Source organism: Physeter macrocephalus, chromosome 18, assembly GCF_002837175.3.
Source record: "Physeter macrocephalus isolate SW-GA chromosome 18, ASM283717v5, whole genome shotgun sequence".
In the NCBI taxonomy this organism is placed as follows: Eukaryota; Metazoa; Chordata; class Mammalia; order Artiodactyla; family Physeteridae; genus Physeter; species Physeter macrocephalus.
Window position 1 is genome coordinate 49,429,820 of NC_041231.1, and position 18,406 is coordinate 49,448,225.

Consider the following 18,406-nt stretch of genomic DNA (forward strand, 5'->3'; position numbering starts at 1 on the left):
TTGAATGAGAAGACTTTATTTCCATTCAGTGTTGAAAAGTATGAGAGAGTCTTCTTTGTGCTCCCCGCCGTGTGTGATAAGCTCAGGGTCCCCAGGTATACCACAGATATTCTTTATTTCTGAACAGGTCCTCTGCTCTGAATCCTGGCTAGTTCTTCTCATGTTATAAACTGAACTACCTAGAAGGAATTTTGACTTATCTCCCTTAGAATTCAATTCAACTATTTCCCAAGAGCATCCCCCACCCCCAACTCCCCACCTGCCTGCCCCATGCTTGCTCTGGTGCTGGAAATCAGAGCCATCAGCCCTCAGGGACTGTCTGTCTGCCTAATTTATGCCTTTTGATTTTGGTTGCTTTCTGTGTGTTAGCTCTGTTTCGCCGTTTTCAGCTAGGTCCGGGCCACTTAGACACAGGGGTGGCACTTGGAGAAAAATGTACATATTAATATCACTTGGTGACCTTAGTCATTCTGTCATGGGTAATGATGACATTTGCAGCTGTGGTTTCTTCTTTCAGAGTCTGTGTCCAAGAGTGAGAAAGAAGGTTTTATTCTGAAGGAGGATACTTTTGAGGAGGCACAGAACCACATGATGCTATCAGGTGGACCCCAGTGCTGTGGTTCCCAGGAATTCTGGTTTGGAAAGACCTGTGAAGAGGAGAAAAGCAGGTTAAGGAGATGGCCTGCCTACCCCAATAGGGAAAGTGTGGAGAACACTACATATGACATTATAGAAGTGATTGTCAAGGATGAGATGATCTCAGTAGAAGAGCATTTGAAAGATGCTGATGTTTATACCCATCTTGTACCTCAGAAAAGTCTACGTGAGCAGGTATTCTGTATATGTGAAGAAAGTGGCAAGTGTTTTGATCAAAATGAAGACTTTGAAAAACATCAGAGAATTCATAATGGGAAGAAAGTCTGTGGATGTAAGGAATGCGGGAAGACTTTCAGTTTCAGATAACACTGCATTGTACATCAGAGGATTCACACTGGGGTGAAACCCTACGTATGTCAAGAATGTTCTAAAGCCTTCGTTTGGAAGTCAAACCTGATTGGGCACCAGAGAATTCACACTGGAGAGAAACCCTTTGAATGTAAGGAATGTGGGAAGGGCTTTAGTCAGAACACAAGCCATACACAACATCAGTGAATCCACACCGGGGAGAAACCATATACATGTAAGGAATGTGGGAAAAGTTTTACTCAGAGCCCAGTCCTTCTTCGACATCAGAGAATCCACACTGGGGAGAAAGCTTATGAATGTAAGTACTGTGGGAAAGGCTTCATGCGGAACTCGGATCTTGCTCAGCACCAATGGGTCCACACTGGAGAGAAGCCTCATGAATGTATTGACTGTGGGAAAGCTTCATTTGCAAGGCACGCCTTACTCGTCATCAAAGAATCCATACTGCGGAAAGACCCTATAAATGTAATGACTATGGGAAGGCCTTCAGTCAGAATTCTGTTTTAATTATGCACCAGAGGTGCCATGCTAGAGAGAAACCCTATAACTGTCAGACTTCTCACTTTCTTGAACATTAGAGAATGCATAATGTTGATACTTGTTTATAATTCTTATGCTACAGGAACCCCAGCCACAAGATGAGATGACTGCCCACAGTTTGCTGCAACTGTAATAGCCAGTGTTGTCTTGCCCCTTCTTCTGAGTGGATACCCTGTACTCCAGCAAGACTGGTCTCTCTGTTCAGCCATAGTCATACTAGGCAACATTTAGTTGAGCACCTACTCTATGTCAGGTACTGTGCTAACCATTTTACATACATTCCTTAACTTTTCTTAATCCTATAAGATAGGTACTCTTATCGTCATTTTACAAATGAGAAATCTGAGGTTGAAAGAGGTTATAAACTCATTCAAGTTCACTCAGTAAAGTTTAGAGTTAAGGTTGGAACCAGGCCTATCTGACTCCCGAATCTATTGTTCTTTATCTGTGCACATTTCTGCTTCTGCCTGTTTTTATTTGCTCAAATTTCCCTGGGCTAAAAGTCTCCTTTCCTCATGTAAGACCCAGCTCCTTCAGATGAACAGACCTTTCTTCATTTTCTAATTGTAGTCAGTACCACCCAAGTTGGTATTTAATTATGTGCTGTCTTATGTTTTTTCTAATAGTCTCATGCCTGTTAGTCTGGCTAAATGACTCTTTGAGGACCAACACTGCATTTCTTTATGTTTTTCAAATTTTGAAACGTATTTATTTTTGACTAGCTATAACATACTCATGATAAAAAAAAATTGAAATAGATCAAAAAGGTGTTCAGTGAAAAGTAAATTTCCGTGTCACTCCTGTCTCCTAGTCCTCCTCAGAGACAATACATTGTTTCTGTGTCTTTCTGGGTACACGCCTGTACAAGTATTTATTAATACTACTTTCCATAAGTCTACCCCACTTAAAACCATATTTGATATAGTGATATTGCTATTACTTTGCCAACTCCAGGACCTTCTCTTCCTCAGTAGTTGTGGGCCTCCTTTAGGTCACCAAGGTAACTTAAGGAAAGCAGTGGAGATAGTCTGGGTTGTGCAGTCTTGGGAGACCTGATTGCCCTTGTGTTGTAAGAGAGTACTCTGGGACTGGGAAAATGTAAACGCAAGTGGGAATTTTTTTTCATAAAAATTTGTAGAGCTACAACCCCTCTCATTGCACCACTATCCTAAATTCTCTCCTAGTCTGTCCCCTTCTCATCACCATAATACCTACATCCCAAAGTAAGCTGTGGGGCTATCACCAAAGGAGGGAGAAGTGGTCACTTCGTGCTCTATTGGGTATCCTCAGTCAGTTAGCAGTGGCAATATAATCCGGTATCTTGGTGTCAGGGTCACAAATGCCTTGCATAGGTCCAGGATCAAACATAAATGCTAGGCACGCATAGATTCTATGCAGCAAGTAAGGGGAAGGTGAAGAATTCCAAAATTAACTATACTTGAAATCAAGTCTGTAAAATAAAAAAAATATATATATATATTTTAGATGTTGGGGGTAGGAGTTTATTAATTAATTTATTTATTTTTGCTGTGTTGGGTCTTCGTTTCTGTGCGAGGGCTTTCTCTAGTTGTGGCAAGTGGGGACCACTCTTCATCGCGGTGTGTGGGCCTCTCACTATCGCGGCCTCTCGTTGCGGAGCACAGGCTCCAGACGTGCAGGCTCAATAGTTGTGGCTCACGGGCCTAATTGCTCCGCGGCATGTGGGATCTTCCCAGACCAGGGCTCGAACCCGTGTCACCTGCATTAGCAGGCAGATTCTCAACCACTGCGCCACCAGGGAAGCCTTAAAATATTTTTTAAAAGGGGATACAGGCTGTTAAAATATAACTATGAAGAAATGCAGGATATTAATGAATGGTATGAACCACCTTAAAGAATCAGAGAACCAAAGGCCCTATTCAGAGAAGAAGAACGCTGGCCAAAACAGATGAAACATCCATTCCAGACTCTCCACCTTTAGAGCCATTTTCCAGACTGCAGTTTGCCCCATTGCTATTTAGGCATCCCACTTTATAAGCTCCCAGCCAGTGAGTATAATTGTTGATAAAGGAGCAAGGAAGAGAAGCCAGAGGCCTCCTTGGACCAAACTTCTGCTTCCTGAAAAGTACAAACATACTGATAACTCTGGAGTTTCTGACTGCTGAAGCCAAAGGCCATGTAGTAAGGATAACTTGGTCTGGTGTAGTCCAGCTAGAGTACCTTTAATAAGCAGTAAAAATTTTATTTTGTACTACACAGACCCAGGAAATGGAAATTGAGTGATGTGAACAAGTGTTTTGAGGAAGTTGTTTATTACGCACATATTACCGAGCACCTGCTTGTATTCAAAGCACTGTGCCAGGTGCTGTAAAGGAATGATAAGTCAGACCTGCTCCCTGCCTTCCTGGAACATTAATCTAGTGAAGATTAAAGGGCCCAACCAAAAAAAATCAAGTGAACAAGATTATTAAAGACGGCTAAGTGCTCTGAAGGGAATGAACAAGGTACAGAAAGTGGGGCCCTCTTTCTATAGATGCTCACAGAAGGCCTATCCTAAGAGGTAACATTAAAGGTATGACTCAGGATGAGAAAGAGCCTCTTGTACCAAGAACAGGAAGAACAACAGGCAGAGGGAACAGCTGTGCAGAGACTCCCTGATGTGTGAAGAGTTTGGCACGTTCAAGAAAACAGGAGGTTGTAGCAAAACGAACAGGGCATGTGTGGCACCAGTTGGGATTATACAGATCGATGGGCCAGATCATTCAATTCCACCCTAAGTGAAAAGAAGTCATTGAAGGGTATTCAGTGGAGGAATGACATGTTTGATTCTTATTATAAGATGATGATGAGCACTCTGGCTGCTAATAGAAAATGGGTTGTAAGGGGACAAAAGTGAAAGTAGAGATCATGTTGGAGACTGCTAGCCGTCCAAGTTGGAGATGATGGTGGCCTGGAGAGGGTGGTGGTACTGGAAATGAAGAGAAGGTGGATTTGAGATATATTTTGGAAATAAAATCAGTGAGCTGCTGCCAGTGGACTAGATGCAAGGATAATGGACAGGGAGGAATCAGGGGTAGCTTTCTGGCTTCTGACTTGAGCAGCTGCGTTAGACAGTGGTGCCATTTACCGGAATGAATAAGACTGGAATGGGAATAGGTTTGGAGATGGAAAAGTCTAGACCTCTACTTTGGATTAACATTTGCGATAAGTGTGAGATGTACAATTAGAAATTTCAAGTAGGTGGTTTTATATATGGGCTGGACCTCTGGGTTAGTGATACCTGGAGCTGTACATTTGAGAGCGGTCAAATGAACAGAAAGTATTTAAAGCCATGGGAAAAAATGAATGTAATCTCCTAGAGCTGCACTATCCAATACAGTAGCCACTAGCCACATGTGGGTATTAAAATTAAATTTAAAATGTATGTCCTTAGCCACACTGGCCAGATTCCAAGCACACAGTAACTATATGTGGTAGTTGGCTACCTTATTGGATGGTGTAGGCATAGAACATTTTCATTATTGCAGAAAGGTCTACTGGACAGTACTGCCCCCAGAGACAGTACAGCAAAATATGAGGGCCCAGGATGAAGTCTTATGGAATACCAACTCTATTTAGGGAATTGGACAGGGGGAAACACCAAGAAGAAATGCTAAGAAAGAGCATCAGTGAGGGATTGGCAACACTACACTACCAGTGGCAACATTATACAGGCAACAGCTGAAATAGGGTTGACTTTCCAATTGGGAGTATAAGGAGGTGATCATTAAAATCCTAAACATTCAAAATCTCCCAGAGTGAACGTGATATATATGTTAGATGAGGTCAGTATTTTAAAGTGGGAGAGAGAGAGAGAATGAATAAGAATAAGAACCCATGGAAATGGAACTATGAAAGAGAAGAAACAGTTTGGACTTACAGAAGAGGATCATAGAAGTTGATCAACCCTAGGAACTCTCTTTCAAAGATGGAAATGTTTGTAGGCAGAGTGGTGGAATGGCAAGACAAATTTTAGAAGCATCACAATGAGAGAATTAGCAAAACATGGCAAAAGATAGGTGTTCTAGGAGGATTAAGAAATAGCACGTGGAAATGGATGTCCAGTAAGACAAAGTCTCTAGCAGATATGAAAAAATCCTGGGCATTCCACATGATCTGACTTAAAACATTGGTGATGTGGCAAACCCAAAATTCACATAGGTAGGGTAGGGGAGCCTGGAAGATACCTCAAAGAGATTGGAAATTATCCACTGGAGAATCTGGAACTGAGAGTATATTTTCATCAAATTTGGAAGGTATGTTACGGTATGACAAACATTAGTCCGGTGGGATTCACGAAGTTAAGGTTAGGGCATGAAAGGTACCTATTTAGACACTTAACCTCCAAGCAACTGAGATGAAATACAAATGAGGAGCTTGTGTGACCTCTAAGAGAAAATGTGTTATTAAGGTGCTATACAAGAAAACAGTGCTTTCAAATATAAGCCAGGATCAGTATAATTAATTTGCAAATGACAGAAAACCCAAATCTAACTAGTTTAATAAAAGATGTTTATAGGCTCACATAACTGAAAAGTTCAGAGGTAGGACAATGTTCCAGTACCTATTGAGAGGGACAGAGTTCAGACCTAGAGAAGATTCTCTGATGTTGAAAGACAATTCCTCTGCCCAGTGATTGAGATGTAAATTACTTTATAGACTGGAAAATTCTTCCTTACTTTAGCAGAAAGAGAAAACAAAAAGAACTGGCTTTAACCATTTTTTTTCTCCGAAAGAAGGACTATATTTGTCTGGTGGAAGTGATATAGATATTGGAGTTAAGCAACTGAATTGTTCAGCCTCTACCCCCATTTCCAGCATACATAGTCCAGGCTAAAGTGTGCTTAGCATGAATGCAGCTGGAAACCCGACGTCTTCTGATTTCCACTGTATTGTACCCCCTAAAGCCGATAAAAACTTACTCATTGTCAAGTATATAACAGAAACTTTATCCTGTTGATAATAGCAAAAGAAATGAGAAAGAACTGGTGTGAAAGAAGAAGCCAAACAGTACATTTGTCTGGCAGACAATCAGCTGGTGTCTTGGGTTGTGTCTTATACTACAGATTTCTCTTCCCACAAGAGCACCCGGTAGAAAACTCGACATAGGCTTTTCACTCTGACCCCTTCTCTTTGAGAAAATGTTAACTCTGAGTGCAAGGGATCTAACTACCAGGCCCCAAATTTATTTTATTATTTTCCTGGGATGCTCAACGGGTATTCAGGCAAATGGGACTAAGCTCCCTTACTATTTCTGCCTTGTGGGTGGCAGATCAGATTCCCTGATGTTCCTTTGAAAAATACAAGCCTGGGTGAAGAGGAAACAAGAAAAAGAGGGGAGTGATATATGCTGGAAACTGGTGGCAAATAAAAACGAAAAGAACCCCCAGGATATATAAAGCGAAAGTATTCTGAAAAGGTGACAGATATACCTGAGGGAAGCCGCACATGGTGATGTTAAAATGGAAACTGAAAATCAACTCAGCGCAAACATAAGAGGTGGGCATGGTCCATCCAGAGAGCCTTGATGCCGGCTCCACCTGCAGGTGGGGCTGGAGGCTGTTGCCCTGCAGAGTGGGAGTTGTTCTGAAAGACTAGTTCTGGTTCATGACAGCTACTCTCTATTTCTCTTCTGTCTGTCCACTAGCTCCTCAGCCCGTAGCAACTGACCTCTGCACCCACCAAACTCCTTGAACTGAGGTTACTACCAGCACCTGGCTTCCTGGGCTTCATCATCTACAGTATGTATCCCTGTTGATAATTTACACCCCTTGAAAATGTCCTCTTGGCTCTTGGGTCACCATTTTCTCCTGATGTTCCTGACCTGTTAGTTCCTGCCTCCTTTGAGTTTCCTCCATTTCTGTCCACCCTCTAAAGATAAGTAGTCACCTAGGGATCCAATCTTGTCCCTCTTCTAACTCTATACAGTGTCACCAGGTGACAGGATCATTTACCCATTTGGATTAAACTATATCTGGGGGACTTCCCTGGCGGTCCAGTGGTTAGGACTCCTTGCTGTCACTGCCGAGGGCCTGGGTTCAATCCCTGGTCAGGGAACTAAGATCCCACAAGCTGCGTGGTATGGCCAAAAAAAAATAAATAAATAAATAAAAATAAATTACATCTGGGAGCCACATGTACAAAAATGAACTTATCCTTACCCACAGGTACACACTAACCCCTGTTTTCTCCACCACCTGCCCACTTGTTCAGGCCAGGAACCTCATGGAAATCTTTAGCTCCTCTCTATCCTGCACCCTCATAAATAGACTACGTTTTAATGATTCCATTTCACAGATGCAGCAGGTTGGCCATTTCCTTTCCACAACCTCTGCTCTATTTTCCAGAGTTACCACGTCAGAGTTTTGTGATAGCTGTTGTCTTTTCAATCCTCTCTCATTCTTAGATCAAGAAAATTTCCTTAAAATGAGAATCAAATCGTATCACCCTCTTTCTGAAATTCTTTTAATGATTCTCTCTTGTCTATAAAACAAAACCCAAGTTCCTGAGGTGAGTATTCAAAACTATGTCAGTGACTGGTTATAATCTATGATTTTATGCTGTCTCTCCTCAGTCTCCCACTTAAGTCTCAACCGCACCCATACTTCTCTGCTTGTCATTCTCAACCACATCTTGCTCTTTCAAGGAATGTGTGAATATATCAGTACAGGCCAGTGGTTCTCAACTGGCAGTGATTTTGCGCCTTTCTCCTAGAAGACATTTGGCAATGTTTAGACACATTTTTTTGTTGTTGTCACAATTGGGGATAGGGCTGCTACTGACATCTAGTGGGCATCTAGAGGCCAGGGATGCAACTAAATATACTACAATGCACAGGGAAGTCTCCCACGACAAAGAATTATCTGGCCCCAAATGCCATTAGTGCTGCTGTTAAGAAAATCTTGTATAGCGCAACCACATGTGGAAGTCTGTTGATCATATCTACTGTATCAGACAAATAGGTGCAAAAAGAAATAGAACATCTATGTCCAAGGAGTACCTATTTACTCTATTGCAAGAAATCACTACTTGTGTTAATATTGGATAGAAGCTCTGTGAAGTGAGCTTTACGTGTGAGAATTTGTGTTGTGTTTTCTTTTGTGTCCTTCAGTTCATGCTTTTAACTACTCTTTGTCCTTAATAGAGTCTTTCCACCCACAAAGATGTGGTGTCTAGCATCATCTGACAACTTTTCCCATGACCCACGTGCCTTGCTTCCCTCACCTTCCTGGAAGTCTTTTTTTAAACATTTTTATTTCAATCTTTTTTTAAAAATATTTATTTATTTGGCTGTGCCAGGTCTTAGTTGTGGCACGGGAGCTCTTTTAGTTGCAGCATGTGGGACCTAGTTCCCTGACCAGGGATCGAACCTGGGCCCCCTGCATTGGGAGTGCGGAGTCTTAGCCACTGGACCACCAAGGAAGTCCCCCTGGAAGTCTTTAGAGTCAGAATGCCATGAACTTGGGGAAACTGCAGACCTGAAATTGGGTTGTGAGATTTTTGTCTTGCTGTTCATGCATGATGTATGAGCAGAGGGAGGAGAACTGGGTGTGACAATAGCAATCATTTTGTCTCAAAACAAACCAGTTAGGGCTTCCCTGGTGGCGCAGTGGTTGAGAGTCCGCCTGTCGATGCAGGGGACACGGGTTCGTGCCCCGGTCCGGGAGGATCCCATGTGCCGCGGAGCGGCTGGGCCCGTGAGCCATGGCCGCTGAGCTTGCGCGTCCGGAGCCTGTGCGCCACAACGGGAGAGGCCACAACAGTGAGAGGTCTGCGTACCGCAAAAAAAAACAAAAAACAGTTAACGTGTAAAGATCCACCAGCACATATAGTTTTATGCAGTTGGGAATCTGTGGTCTAACCAGTGGCAGCTGTTGTGTTGCAGGCATTGTCTTTAGTGAGTGTTCCTCGCCGAATCAATCCACAGCAGGATCCCTGTTTTCCAGTGATGAACTAAGTAGCTGACATAGAGTGGGATTTGGAAGTAGGTTACTATTATAATACTGTAATATTTGGGACATGCCTTATAACTTGGGATGTAATTTTAACATGACTACCATTCTTTTTTTCCCAACTTACCTTCTCCCCACCCTTGCCAGAGTGATAAAATTAATGAAGAATCTTAAAATCCATTGATATGTCTTAGGCAAAAAATAGTAGTAGGGAGTCATCAAAATTTATTGTTAAACCATCTGTAAGTCTTGTTTCAGTTTTGTTCCTTTGACTCGTTGACTTTATTGCTGAAAAGGACATTTGAAGTTGTCTAGTCCAACTATCTTATTTCTATACAGGAAGAAAACAGAGGTTGAGAGTTAAGGACTTTTTCAAGGTCTTCCAGTGTTTGCCTGCATTTTTTTTTTTTGAGGAGTGATAGCATCCTTATTATTGCTGTTAATAGAACAAAAGGTACCTAATCACACCAGCTTCTCTTTTCAAAGAAAACTACAAATATCCTAATAACATCACATGTCAAAGAGTAGTTACTTTTGCTGCCTTCTATTAAAAGCAATTACATGCTAGGAAGCAACACATTGCTCACACATTGCCAGGAGCATGGAGGGAACTGAATACACTGAATAGCATTAGTCTGTTCTTATTACATGAAGCTAGACACAGTCAACTCTCAGTAAGCCATTCGCATGGAGGGAACACTGATAATTCACAATAGTTATATCTGCCATTTGAATGCATCACATAGTTTGTTTAGGCTCCTATAAAATTAAATTAAAAATATGATCCTTAAGCCAGTGTCAACACATGACAAAGAGCATGAGGTAATGGTGCTGGGGAGGCAGGGAAACATCAGACTAATATTAGTACTAGGCCACTGGATAAACTAAAGGCACACCACACATATGTGGAGAACTTAGCCAAGAGTGGCTAGGAACTTCAATATATTGTCACTCTTTCTAGATTGGTTTTATATTGGGAGCTGTGTTTTTCAACACACCGTATGTACATTTTGTTTGTTTAGTGGGCAAATTGATTCGTTCAGTTCTGTCACTTTATGAGTATAATTTTACTGGGTCGTATTAATAGAAATATATTAATACTCTACATAAGCTAGGTAGCATTGAGTACACAAGAATAAAGTACTTAAAAGGGCAAGATCACATAATTAAAAATATGATCCTTAAGCCAGTGTCAACACATGACAAAGAGCATGAGGTAATGGTGCTGGGGAGGCAGGGAAACATCAGACTAATATTAGTACTAGGCCACTGGATAAACTAAAGGCACACCACACATATGTGGAGAACTTAGCCAAGAGTGGCTAGGAACTTCAATATATTGTCACTCTTTCTAGATTGGTTTTATATTGGGAGCTGTGTTTTTCAACACACCGTATGTACATTTTGTTTGTTTGTTTAGTGGGCAAATTGATTCGTTCAGTTCTGTCACTTTATGAGTATAATTTTACTGGGTCGTATTAATAGAAATATATTAATACTCTACATAAGCTAGGTAGCATTGAGTACACAAGAATAAAGTGCTTAAAAGGGCAAGATCACATCAATAGCCTATCCTTGTCCTGTGGGACAGATAAGGGGATCTTGAATTGAGGTTTTTGACAATAGAGCTTTAATCGGCACAATCATACTACAGAGAGATGCAGTGGTGTTGAAAAGCACAGGCTATGGATTCAGTCTCGCTTTAATGATGCCTGCATATTTAATAAACATTTTCCTATCTCTGGTGTGTAGTCTCTAGGGAACTCTATTTACAGTTTGGGGGCTCCACATTTCTTCTTGGCTTATAAATCCTCTATCCATTATCTCCCCCAACTTCCTCTCCTGGATGCTTTCCTGTGATCCTGTGATTATGAATGTGGATTCATGGAACCTTCAGTTTTCTCAGGCTCCTTACTGGAATGATCTCTGCGTTGTCTCAGCATTCTGAGATGTGCCTGTTATCTTCCTCTTGTGAGCAGAGAATCATGCTGCCAGTACAAACAATGTTAAATGTTAAAACAGAACCTGAGGTAGAGGTTCTTTATGGGAGTTGTGATCAGTCCATCTTGCTGATGTATCGTTCTCTGCCTTAAGCTACTGAGAATCATACTTTTCTCCATAAGAAGAATTGAAGGAGCTAGATGATGACAGGTTGTGTCCCTTAAAACCAAGCCTCAGGTGAGCTTTGTTGGTGGAAGTTTGACCTCTGTCCACTTGAGTTTTGAGGTAAGCCAGTGCAGGCACTTCATGGAAACTGTGTCTGAGGTAAAGATGCATCCATCTATATTCACCAAAAGGAGCCTCTGAGAGGTTTCAGATAAGATAAGATAGGTACAGAGAAGAGGTACACCTGGCCTGAGAGGACAGGATGAAGCCTGGAACCTGAGTGGTGGCAGCAAGAATTACCCTTAGGACATGGGTGTACATGAGGACAGGCATAAACTAGTCATATGGAAACTCATTCGCTTATTCTCTTATTAACCAACATTTGAATATATTGGCGTAACGCCAAAAATGTGGGATATTCTAACCAACATTTAGAAATGTTGTAATTGATGATTTGGCATCCATTGATCATAGGGTCAAACTAACAGCCAAAGTTGATTATATTTCCCCTTTGGGTGTGCAAAAGTCATATTACAAACCTTCCAACCACAGACCCCAACATCTGTGTTTTGCTTCCTGCCCAGCAGGAGAATGTCCCACCTAATAACTTCCCACCGCCCTAGTAATAAAGGCTTTTGCCTATGCTTTCTGCCCCCTCCTCTGCCTCCTGACTGACCCCATGGTGCTTCCCCATGGGCCCCCTGCGTGGTGTGGCATGCCCCCTCTTTTCAGGAACTGTAAGAACTTCTTCTTTCAAAGGCAGTTGTCTCCTTGTCTGTGACCTTACCATACATGATTTCTAAAAACCCTGGGTGTATGTTAAACACGGATGAACCCCACAATGTATAAATTTTTATGGCAAGTAATGGTAAATGCTATGAAGGATAATAAAGCAGGGAAGGGGTATAGAAAGGGATAGAGAGAGTGATCAGGGACAGACTCTGATGAGGGGACATTTGAACAAGAGACCAAGGTAGGGAGCAAGATGTGCTGATATTTAGGGGCAGCATTTCAGGCAAAGGGAATAGCAACTGCTAGGGTTGAGGAGGAGGGAACATGCTTGGACCGTGTACATAGGGAGATGGTGAGGCTTCGGTGCTTAGGAGCGGGATGGGTTCAGCATATGGCAAGTGGACTGAATTGTGTCCCCCCCAACTTTATATGTTAAAGCCCTAACCTCCAGTACCTCAGCATGTGACTGTATTTGGAGACAGGATCTTCAAAGACATAATTAAGTTAAAATGAGGTTGTTAGAGTGGTCGCTAATCCAGTCAGACTGGTGTCCACATGAGAAGAGGAGATTAGGACACAGACACCAGGGGTGCACATGCATAGGGGGATGACCGTGTGAAGCGGCAGCAAGAGGTTGGCCATCTGCAAGCCAAGGAGAGAGGCCTCAGAGGAAACCAACCAGCTGGCACCTTGATCTTGGACTTCCAGCCTCCTATACCATAAGAAAATTGATTTCTGTTAAGCCATCCAGTCTGTGAAATTTTGTCATGGCCTAGGGCTAAATCACGATGGCCAAACGTTACCTTGCAGTTATGGTTAGTTAGTCAGTGTGGGTGCAAGTTTGAACTGTGTTCTCCTGGCCCAGTGTTGTTTTCTCTGATCTTTTATATTGCTTATGTTTTCAGGTAATTTGCAAGCTTTGTGATAGCATTCCTCACATACCCCTAAGTTGGAATATCTAAGTTATTTAACTTAAATTTTCGTTTGACATTTAATTGATGAAGAGGAGTCTCACCAGCCCGCCCAACACAATATCCTCTTCACTTTTCATTCTTTTTTGGTCTTCTGAGGCCATTCCCATGATCAGATTTCCATTTTCAACAATGTTACTCTCTTGGACCAACCATAATTATCTCGTCTCCTTTTGCATCTTTGGCCATGAGACCAGATGTAGCCCCTTTCCCTTTTGGGTCCCAGGGCTTTTCCTTGTCTTTCTTCATTCCCTATGCTCTGTGAAACCAATTTGTAAACATACAAAAGCTGTGTATTTACAGCACACAGTCGTATCTTTGATGATCTAGTTCCCTCTCTAACATTTGCATTTATTATTTTTTCTCAGGTTGTAAAATCAGGGCTGAATTTGCACTTTTAGGTCTCAAAACAAGACATTTCTGAGAAAAGTGAATCCCGTGGTTTGGCCTCGGAGGAACGTTAAGAGACCTTCCCCAGGGACCTGGTTTTCAAGTTACCTGTGAATCAGAGAGCAAGATAGAGAGGGCTTCAGGAAGTCTCATAAGGGATGGAATGAAGAAAAATAAGAGAGATTCAGCAAAGGAGGGAGTAAACAATGAGAAAATTCCTATAAAAAATAGATGTCATGCACATAAGAAATCAGAAAAAAATGTTGGGGTCAGTTCACACATCTGCAATTTTCAGGTGTGTAAAGAGTGTGGCAAAGCCTTTAACTTCAACTCAGCACCAGCAAGTCAGCACTGGAGGGAAACCTTTTAGATGCAAGGACTACAGCAAGGCCTTCAAGCAAAAAGTCAGCTTAAATCAATATCAATGGATCCAAAAGAAAAAAAGAAAAGGAAAGAAAAAAGAAAAAGAGAACCCAAGATCAATGGATCCACCCTTGGGTGAAGCCCTACAAATGCAGAGTGTGGGAAAGGCTTCAACAAGAGTTCAGGATTGAAGCAGCACTGAAGGCTTCATGTTAGAGAAAAACCCTGTGAATGTGAGAAATGTGGGAAAGTCTTCATTCAGAACTCAAATTTTATTCGTCGTTGGAGAATTCATCCTGGAGAGAAACTTTTAAATGTAATCTTGTTCTGTGTGTCCCCTTAGTGCAGGTTAGCAGGCCCTCCCCTTCTTGGCCTGATTATCCCAATCCAGCTGTACCTCCTGCCCTCCCCAGACTCTGCTCCAGCCAGTCCTCTCCACTCACTGCAACACACACTGTTTCAGTTTCTTCCTTCCAGAAAAGCTTGCGCTTTTTCTGCTCCCCCAGATGCCCTCTCCCCATCTCTTCCCCTTTCTTTGATCCTATCTAGCCTTAAGACTTTTTGAAGCTTACCACTTTGACTCTGCCTTTCTCACTACAGCCTCTTTTGTCTGTTTTCTTAAAGACAGCCTTATTATTTTTTAAAATTTTTTGGCCATGCCATGCGGCATGTGGGATCTTAGTTCCCCGACCAGGGATCGAACCCACACCCCCTGCATTGGAAGGGCAGAGTCTTAACCACTGGACTGCCGGGGAATTCCCAAGACAGCCTTATTCTATTTACAATGAATTTATATGCTGGTTGTTTTGTTATTGTTGTTTTGTATTTTTATTTTTTGTTTTCCCTCCAGTTGACTCAAAGTTATTTCCAACTCTGCAGTGGTGAGCTTCTCCGTAGCAGGATTGGTCAGGAAGGTGGACTGTCCCCAAAGGAGATGAATATAAGGAATGACCTTGAGAGTGTCTGTCTTTCCTTAGATTTTAGGTAAGTTGTTTGCCCTGAGACTTCAGCTCTCTGATGTGTTCAAGGAAAAATTTCAGATTATCTGGCTATTTTTTTTTTTTTGGTTGCGCCATGCAGCATGTGGGATTTTAGGTCCCTGACCAGGGACTGAACCCGCGCCTTCTGCAGTCTTAATCTCTGGACTGCCAGGGAGGTCCCAGTCTGGCTATTTTTTGTTGTAAGGGTGGGGCCACATTCTTCAGGTTTTTAAAAAATTTTATTTATTTATTTATTTATTTTTGGCTGTGTTGGGTCTTCATTGCTGCGTGTGGGCTTGCGGTGGCTTCTCTTGTTGTGGAGCACGGGCTCTAGGCACACAGGCTTCAGCAGTTGTGGCACACAGGCTCAGTAGTTGTGGCACATGGGCCCTAGAGCGCAGGCTCAGTAGTTGTGGTGCACGGGCTTAGTTGCTCCGCGGCATGTGGGATCTTCCCGGACCAGGGCTCAAACCTGTGTCCTCTGCCTTGGCAGGTGGACTGTTAACCACTGTGCCACCAGGGAAGTCCCTTCTTCAGTTTTTCTACATCTTGAGAAGAGGTGGATTTTTAGAATTTTAAAATTTTCAAAGTGGACCACACTTAAAAAAAACAGAAACAAAAACACACTGAACAACAGTTTGTAGATATTCATTAGCAACCAATGCAATGTGATGATTTTTGAGAGAGATGAGACACATAACATGAATCTCACATTCCCCAGACCTTCTCCTTGGGAATATTTGCCGAGCTGTGGCCCAGAGAGCTACAGCCTTTCTCAGTGTGTGGAGGAGATAGAGATCAGACCTGCTATATGTTTTTCTTATTTCAACGTATTGTATAAATATGGAGAAATGTGTTGAAAAAGCACCAAGTAGTTGACAAGGGGGAGGAGTGTGTGACATAACCGGTGGCTGAATTGGTTTATTTTTATCCTTTTATTTATTTATTTATTTATTTATTTTGGCTGCACTGGGTCTTAGTTGTGGCACGTGGACTTCTTAGTTGCGGCATGTGAACTCCTAGTTGCGGCATGTGAACTCTTAGTTGTGGCATGCATGTGGGATCTAGTTCCCTGACCAGGGATCGAACCTGGGCCCCTCCATTGGGAGCGTGGAGTCTTACCCACTGGACCACCAGGGAAGTCCCCCCTTCCTCTACATTTTTAAAGTCATCTACTGTTGCCTGGTGTGGCTAGGTCAAATAGGACTGTCAGATGGGGTGCTCCGAGAGTAGATTGTGATCTCTATGGGCCCTGTGCTCTGTTTGTCCCATTTGGGGTGCTCTCTGAGCATTTACTCAGTGTGTGGGCTGACCAGGTGTCCTAAAGAGCTCCAGAATGCACACCTATAGAGTTGTGCCAGGGCCCTATGGCTGGACCTCATTTCTAGGAGGGCGGCCAGCATGGGTTTTTCCCACAGGATCACATGACACTGGGCCATCAGAATGATGCTGACTGATTCGGGGTAACTCATTCATCTTAGGCACAGGTTTGAATTCAAGACTCTGGGCTACTGTGGGTCTGCTGTCAACCCTTGGGGTGGGCTGCATGTGTGGGCCCCTGTGTCAGCTCTTGCTGTTCTGCGTTCCTACTGCAGTGCTGCTTATGGGCTACAATACCCAACGACAAGAGAGGTGGCAGCAAATATCCTTTATCTTGTGCATTCCCCACTCTTGGCCATGAGGGTGGTCACTCTTCCCCGCACAACATGTCAGGCAATTCTCTGGGGGTGGCCACACCTCTCTCCTCTGAGGGCTTTCAACAGGCTTTCTGATAGATGTCCTTTCTAACCCCCCACTGATGCAGTGACGCCATGCTGTCCTGGGTCAGTCTTAAGCTGTACTGGAAGATGACATTCATTTCTTGGGTGAACTGAACTGCTCTTCTTACTCTTCGCATGGGCCCATTGCTTATCCTCCCCGTTGGTGGTGGTGGTATGGAAGGGAGAAGGATAACCAACACTGAAAGACATCACATTCCAGGAACACAAAGATTATAGCAGTTGCTATGGTCTCAGTGTTTGTGTCCCCTTCAAAATTCATACGTTGAAACCCTAATCCTGATGTGACGGTATTGGGAGGCAGGGCTTTTGGTAGGTGCTCTCATGAATGGGATTAGTGTTCTTACAAAAGAGATCGCACAGAGCTCCTTAGCTCCCTTCCATGTGAGGGCACCGCAAGAGGGCCCTGTCTATGAACCAGGAAGAGGGCCCTCACCAGAATTCAAACATGCTGGTGCCGTGATGTTGAACCTCCCAGCATCCAGAACTGTGAGAAATAAACTTCTGTTCTTTATAAGCTACCCAGGCTATAGTGTTTTGTCTAGCAGCCTGAATGGACTAAGCAGTTTAAGAGCAGTTGTGGTTGTAAAATATGTGATTCAATGATTAGACTATAACATTCCAAATGGTAAATTTAACATGACCAGAAAACCTATTACAATTACTATTTTCCTGAATGTTCTGCGTAAGACTTGTATTTGCAGTTATTGTAATAACCTTTGAGGATGTCATTGGAAGCCAATATTCATGGGTGGCATGATGATTCAATGCCATTAGTGATGATCTAACCAGCATTCAATAAATGGTATTAAAGAACCGAAGAGGCAAGAATATCTATATTGTTTCAATTCTGTGGTGAGTTCAAGGATTTGAGGGATGATCAAGAAAAAACAAGACCTGAAACATATAGTATTGTACATCAACTATACCTCAATCCAAAAAATTTTTTTAAAGAAAAAGAAAAAGATAAGACCACTAGATGGCACTATTGTACAACAAACTACATTGGGCGGCCTCTGTACAGATCGCAGGACAGGGCGAGTCCCTTACTGAAGGGACAACCCAGCAGGGGAAGAAGGCGAGGGAATCCTGGGGAGGGGGTGGGGTGGAGAGGCGAATTGGAAAGGAGGCTTACTTGTCTAGGCGGTGTTGCTCAACAGCAAGGTGGGAGTCTCTGCCCTTCAGAGAGTGTTGAAGGGCAGCAGCGGTTTGGGGTCTTTTACGGCCACAGAGTTTGTCTTATCCATGGCTAGCCGACGTTAGGTGCAGTTTCATGAATTATGTAAAGCAGGCAGGCTCCAAATGGCTAAAAATATGCTAATATGGGTTATGTTTAAAGCAATTCGATGAGTAAGAATTTGTAAAATGTGTAAAAAAATATTGTACCCTTAAAGCTTGTAAATATTGTACCCTTAAAGCTTGATATAAATTTCCTATATTTAGGGCTTCCCTGGTTGGCGCAGTGGTTGGGAGTCCGCCTGCCGATGCAGGGCACGCGGGTTCGTGCCCCGGTCCTGGAGGATCCCACATGCCGCGGAGCGGCTGGGCCCGTGAGCCATGGCCGCTGAGCCTGCGCGTCCGGAGCCTGTGCTCCGCAACGGAAGAGGCCA

At 42.9% G+C, this 18,406-nt stretch overlaps 1 protein-coding gene across 1 annotated transcript in view; it reads left to right on the forward strand.

Annotated features, from left to right (window-relative positions):
- ZNF662 (zinc finger protein 662) overlaps window positions 1–18,406 on the forward strand; it is a 91,876-nt gene that overhangs the window by 11,077 nt on the left and 62,393 nt on the right. The window contains 5 exon segments of the mRNA XM_055080003.1: window positions 518–1,363; window positions 1,366–1,759; window positions 7,172–7,265; window positions 13,654–14,386; window positions 14,918–15,022. Coding sequence (XP_054935978.1) covers window positions 518–1,363; window positions 1,366–1,544 — 1,025 coding nt within the window. The 3' untranslated portion in view covers window positions 1,545–1,759; window positions 7,172–7,265; window positions 13,654–14,386; window positions 14,918–15,022.